The sequence below is a fragment of the Phocoena phocoena genome, chromosome 6 (genome assembly GCF_963924675.1).
Source record: "Phocoena phocoena chromosome 6, mPhoPho1.1, whole genome shotgun sequence".
Classification (NCBI taxonomy): Eukaryota; Metazoa; Chordata; class Mammalia; order Artiodactyla; family Phocoenidae; genus Phocoena; species Phocoena phocoena.
The window spans coordinates 80,153,026-80,159,443 of NC_089224.1; the positions used below are offsets into that span (position 1 = coordinate 80,153,026).

At 39.1% G+C, this 6,418-nt stretch overlaps 1 protein-coding gene across 1 annotated transcript in view; it reads left to right on the forward strand.

The window, feature by feature from the left end:
* ZCCHC7 (zinc finger CCHC-type containing 7) overlaps nt 1–4,076 on the forward strand; it is a 238,781-nt gene extending 234,705 nt beyond the window's left edge. The window contains exons 8-9 of the mRNA XM_065879270.1: nt 947–1,064; nt 3,306–4,076. Of these exons, the coding sequence (XP_065735342.1) occupies nt 947–1,064; nt 3,306–3,748 (561 nt within the window). The 3' untranslated portion in view covers nt 3,749–4,076. The remainder of the gene's footprint in view (nt 1–946; nt 1,065–3,305) is intronic.
* The last annotated feature ends 2,342 nt before the right edge of the window (nt 4,077–6,418 follow it).

Here is a 6,418-nt window from a genome sequence, read left to right on the forward strand (position 1 = left end):
AGCAAACTTTTTAAAAGCAGGGGATACTTGTAGTTTAATTTTCTTCAGTACCTAGCTAAGAAGCACTGAACGTTTATAATAACTTTTAGGCAAGATGGCAGAAGACAGAAGCGGAAAGTTCCAAAATGAAGCCTCTTTCAAATGAAAGACATTATTTGGTTTGAGACAAGCTGAATGGATATGTGTCACAGACCAGGATAAACAAAGCCTACTACATGGGACTTGGGTCAGGCCAAGGATGTGGATTTGGAAAGTAGCAGCTACCAGAAGGCCAGAGTCAGGAGAGTAGGGAGCTGTCCTGGGGTGAGTGAGAGGAGTGATCTCTTCTTGAGTAGGGGGAGCAAAGAGAAGAGAGGTTTCCTTCAGAATTACCTAGGAACATTTTCAAGCTAGGCACAACCCACCACCACCCTGCTCCCCACCATAAGAATCACTGCCCTTGTGAGCAGTGAGTGTTGGCTTAAAATAAGCTTGCAAAAAACTACTTGTGTGGATGAAAAGGAGTAAAGGGCTAAGAATTTACCCCCACATTGAGGGTGTAAATGTGAAGAGAAGAAGAAAAGGAGAAACACTTGATGGAAGGCTGTTAGAAGAGACAGACAAGCAAAGAGCTGATAAAACATAATTTTAAATAAAATAAACCCTGCAACAGAGGAACAAGTCATTGCTGGGGGAGAGGGTTGGCAGGGAAGATTTAAAGAAGATAAGAAGGGTTTTGTAGGTAAAGAAATAAAGGAAGAAAATCCAAGCCTGAAAGACTAGCATGTAAGCATGATCGGGTGTTTGGCTGATCCTCCCAGTGTCCCAGCAAGACCACATCCTGCAGCCACAGTGTGAGTATCAGCAATGGGGGCTGGTCACTAATTACAGTGGTCCATAATCTTACAAAAAAAGTTGTCTGAACAGTGTGACCTTGTGACATCATAATTTCAAATACAATTTGCAGGAATGTACAGAAAGACGAATGTTTAACCAGACCTTTCCAACATCTCCATTCATCTACTACTATGATGACAAATATGAAATCCGGGAGAGAGATCAGAGAATAAAACGAAAAGTGAAAGGTATGTTACTAGATTTCTTACTAAATCACCTTTGCAATAGTTCCTTAATTTCTTTTTTTGCACTGTCTTTGCAAACTGCTTTGTGGGCCTTTGGTTAGGACAGAAAATGTTTTTAATAGTTACTATAGAAACTGGAACTTTCTTTTTTTCTTTTCTTTTTTAAAAATTTATTTATTTAATTTATTTATTTTTGGCTGTGTTGGGTCTTTGTTGTTGCACGTGGGCTTTCTCTAGTTGCGGCGAGTGGGGGCTACTCTTTGTTGCGGTGCGCGGGCTTCTCATTGCAGTGGCTTCTCCTGTTGCAGAGCTTAGGCTCTAGGCACGCAGGCTTCAGTAGTTGTGGCTCGTGGGGTCTAGAGTGCAGGCTCAGTAGTTGTGGTGCACGGGCTTAGTTGCTCCACAGCATGTGAGATCTTCCCAGCCCAGGGCTCGAACCCGTGTCCCCTGCATCAGCAAGTGGATTCTTAACCACTGCGCCACCAGGGAAGCCCGAAACTGGAACTTCCTTGATCTCCAGAAATCAAGCACCCACTTCCAAAATCCTGTGTTTTAATCTATTCACCGTGAACATTTTTCTCACATAATGATCATTTTAGAAAATGTCCAGAAAATACTTATATCCATTTATGCATGCAGAGTTTTTAAAGCTTCCTTTGAGATTTTTCTTTTAGACAAATAATTATGTTCTCCCTCTTTATATCTCTAGTATTTTTCAAGCAAAGAAAAGCTTGCCCTGCTAGGTGATTCCTGGAGCTTCCCCAAAGAAGTCATTTTTTATTGGCCACCATTATGAACAGAGCTCCAGATCCACAGCCACCCTCCATTTCTTTATTTGCTGTTGCTAACATAATGTTCTTTCTCACCAAATTATTTTATAATTTAGGCTTATTTTCTCTGCCACTCTTCTTTCTTGCTGTATGCTTCACAGTGGTTTACAAAGTTATTTTTTTTGCTTTCAGGACCAAATAGTTCTATATTTTTCAAGTTAACTCATACATTGTTGACCCTTGGCCTTTTCATTATTCTCTTCCAGACTCTCTCTCTGAGTTCAGGTCCTTTCAAAACGAAGATAGTAATTTTGGAGGAAAGTAGAGGAATTACCTCTCAACTTCTGCATATTTTATCTCTCTATGTAGAGAAATTATAGTACAAGAAGATAATGATTAGACAACTAAATTTTTAAAAGATTACAAAGAAATGCACCAAAATGGCATCTCTGGATTAAAGGGTTGTGGATGGTTTCTCTGTTATTTTCTCTGTACTTTTCTGTATTTCCCAACTTTTCTTTAATGAGCATTTATAACTTTTATAATCAGGGAAATATCCTTTGTTCTCCTTTTTAATTAGTTATATCAGCAACTCTGTGGCACAGATCCACTTTGAGGCTCACTATATTGGACTTTATATTTTATACTGAAGTCTATAAGTAATTATGGATACTTACTTTTGCTCTATATTCTAGAATTCAGTTTTGTCCCCTAAGTATACTACTTCGCACTCTGTCCCATTTTTTTATTGGTGACTTCTTTAATCTTTCAGGGTTCTGTTGACCTTAGTTTTCATCCCTCACCGTAACCTCATCTCCCACTTATCCCATCAGAATCACTACCATCAGACGCTTACAGTAAGAGTGCCAAGTCCTGATAAAATATAACATCAGATCTGGCACTTAAACCTCTTAGATACACAAGTGTGTGCACATGTGCACACTCAGTCTCTAAGCCAGTGATCTCTACTCTGGAGGAATAATCTGGAGGAATAATCTCCTGTCCAGTGTGGCATCCACCTATAAGTACTGTGGCCAAACTTTATCTTCAGAGTATAATTGAAATGTCATATGAAACTGTCAAAAGGCCACATTATACATCTTGCTTCACCTTATCATCAAGGGCTGTCTCTTTATCACTGCAGGAACTTGAATTGGTCACACGTGACTTTTCACAAAGCTGACATGATTACTGCTCTCACTGGTCCCTGTCTCCCTTGTTGAACCTAGTTAAACTGTATTGAACAAAATAAGTATCATTGGATTTCTGGATGTTTTCCATGTTTAGAAATATAGAACTACAACCATTGAGTTTTTAGTGAGTGATTTTTTTTTTACCTTAGTAAGGGCTCTTTAGAATGTCATATCATTAATGCATTTAAATGTCTGGCTTCCCTCTCTGCTAAGTTATTCACAGACCAATGAAAGCTCTACATGGAGTTGCTGAATATGCAGAAATACTTTATGTTTTCCAGAACTTCAGAAGAATGGGGACTTTCCAAGGCAGTTCAAGAGGCCTCATATGGAAGCAGCAGATAAGAGGCCCCACTGTGATATGAGGAAGAGCCGTGCCTCATGGAGAAGTAACACGTGGCCTCAAGAAAAGAAAGAGACCCAAAAAGAAGCCATGAACAGGACCAGCAGAGAGCGTGAGAAGCACAGGAAGGCTGACAGGTGTCATGAAGTGGATGAGGACTACCCCAGGGGCCCCAGAGTCCACTCTTCTCCTGGCACTGTCAAAACCCAGAAGCCTTACAAGACCTTTCACCGCTCATTGCATTACCACAAGCCAAGTGAAGACGGGCTGCCCAGAGAGGGCAGGAGGGTCAGGCATAAGAAAAAGGAGAGCTGTTTGGAGGATGATGACAATGATAATTTATTTCTCATTAAGCAGAGGAAAAAAAAGTCTAAGCTGTGAGTTAGCTTTTGATTTGGCTTCCCAGTGTTTGGTCTTCATGTCTACAACATCCTGGCAATATTTGTATTACCTATGACTAAATAAAATGAGGTTTTTGTTTTTGTTTTTTTAATCTCAGCCATACCTAGAGCTATTGAACAAAGTCCTTGGAGATCTCAGTTCTCTGTGTCCAACAGGTTATTAGGTAAGAAAACAAAGATAAACTCGGACTTCCCCTGTTCCAGGATGTCATTTTTATTCACTCAGTACCCTAGGGATAGGAAGAATTAATCTTTTCATACAAAAAATTTTTTTTAGTATTTTGAAAAAATAAAAAAGCTCATTAAATATATGCAGTGTATGAAAATTAAATCCTTGCAAGAAGATAAATTAATGCTAATATGAAAAATTCATCACTTTTTCAGCATTCCTTTTTTTTTAATATCGGAAAGGATAATAACTATATATCTAAATCTGGCTTTTCTTGCTTCTGAAGCTGGTGTCAGAATCTTACTTTGGTCAGCGTATCACAGGCTGAAAATGAGGGTGTTGTCATTGAAGCACTGAAGAGACAGGGAATTGGGTTTTAGAGCAAAATACAAGTAAGGAATCCATCCAGAGTAAATGTTGAGAAACAGATTTCCTGAAACAAGTGAAAAGAGTCATCAAAAATTTTAACTTAATCACAAGGAAGTCATTTTTACCATTTTTACAGCCGTACTTGAGGAAGACTGTCCCTCAGATATTTAAGATGAATATCATCCAACTTAAAAAATTGTTTGGGGGGCTTCCCTGGTGGCACAGTGGTTGAGAGTCTGCCTGCCGATGCAGGGGACACGGGTTCGTGCCCTGGTCCAGGAAGATCCCACATGCCGCGGAGCGGCTGGGCCCATGAGCCGTGGCCGCTGAGCCTGCGCGTCCGGAGCCTGTGCTCTGCAACAGGAGAGGCCACAACAGTGAGAGGCCCGTGTACCACAAAAAAAAAAAAAAAAAAAAAAATTGTTCTCTTGGGTTTTTTAACTACCACAGAGTTACACAGAAGTTTTTATACTTGTGAACCTTTTGTACTTATCAGAGCCTAATGTTAGAATAAGAAAAATAAAATGTCTGAAATAGAGTAAATAAATTTGTCTACTATGTAAAAAGACAATGAGAGTTTGAGTAGTGACAAAGGGTGTACTTGGGTTGGACAAGTAAGTAAAGTTATAAAATCTCTATAAACTGGGGTCAAATGCCCTTACTGTGCCCAAGCACTAGCTTTATGCCAGAATAAAATGAGATGGAGTAACAAAATGTTTCTCCATGTTCTCCAACAATTGGAATCTTAAATTTGTGTTTTCCTCTTTGTGAAGTACACAGCCTGCTGTATATCTGGTAGGATTAGCTCTCTTTTCTTTTGGAGGGCAAGGGAGAGTCTCTCCTCTAGAATCAGACTTGGTGTCTTTAGTTTACCACCTTCCCTGTGGCTGCCCAGCTTTCAGCTAAGTGTCAAGCATTTGTTGTGTGTTGGTGGTTGGCTTCCTAACATCTACTGGGATTGTTCTGACCCTAAGGTAAGTGGGCACAGTCTTTTAATACCCTGCTAAAAGTGGCAGCCATGAAAAATGGCTTCATAGAGTGGTAAGCCTTGAGATAATTGGCATTATTTCTTAGTAGAACCTGGGACAGGTATGGCTTATTACTGATGTGGTGTGACTAGCATTCCTTCAGATCTGAGGACCTCTGCTTTCAGGGCAGAAGTGGGATTGCCTTTCATACTTAGAAAATTGTTTGGAGGAGGGAAGAAATGAAGCTCTTCTTCTATTTGTTTCTGCACATTATCTTCTTTTTCCTCCCAAATTTTATTTTTTTTTATTAGACAAACATTTTGTTCTGGGGTATAATTTACCCTTCAGGTCCATGCATTTATATGCAGATAGGAAAGGAGGCTGAGCTACTTCACTTTGGGGCATTAGGATGATAAGGAAAGAACAGAAACACAAGAGGAGCTTCTGCTCCATTCCCTCTTCATTGCCCTTGGCACCTGGCTCTTACACCAAGTGTTCAGTTAGTCAGTCTACTCACACACTAACTTTCCATACAAGAATGGGGAGTTTAAAATATTTAGTGATTTGACAATCAAATAAGACTTTAAATGGATAAATGTGGTTAAGAGAAAAGGAGATGTCCCAAACAATAAGGATCCACATAGTTGCTAAGATTGAGAAGACTCTAAACATCTTTTGCCTCTGGTCCTACTTTGATTAGAAAGAAACAGCCTGAGTAGCTCCTTTCCTGGATTCTAGCTTGATTCATGTTTGGCTTTCTTAGAGCACAGAGAAACCGTCTCCCATTTTCTCAATGGAAAGCCTTGCTCTCATGGACCATGCTACTGGCAGTGCCTATTATTTCAGAACCCTGCTATTAACAGTGCTTATGATCAGCTCTTTATTTTTATGTTATACAAGGAGTATATATTCTTTTTAAGGGGGAAAAATATTTTTAAAAATTTTTTCTAGTTACTATTTGTCATCATACAAAGTTATTACAATATTATTGACTGTACTTACCATACTGTACATTTCATCCCCATGACTCATTTATTTTTTAACTGGAAGTTTGTACCTTTTTTTTTAAATTGAATTATAATTGACTTAGTAATTATATTAGTTTTAGGTATACAACATAATGTATAAAGTGATTCAGTACTTT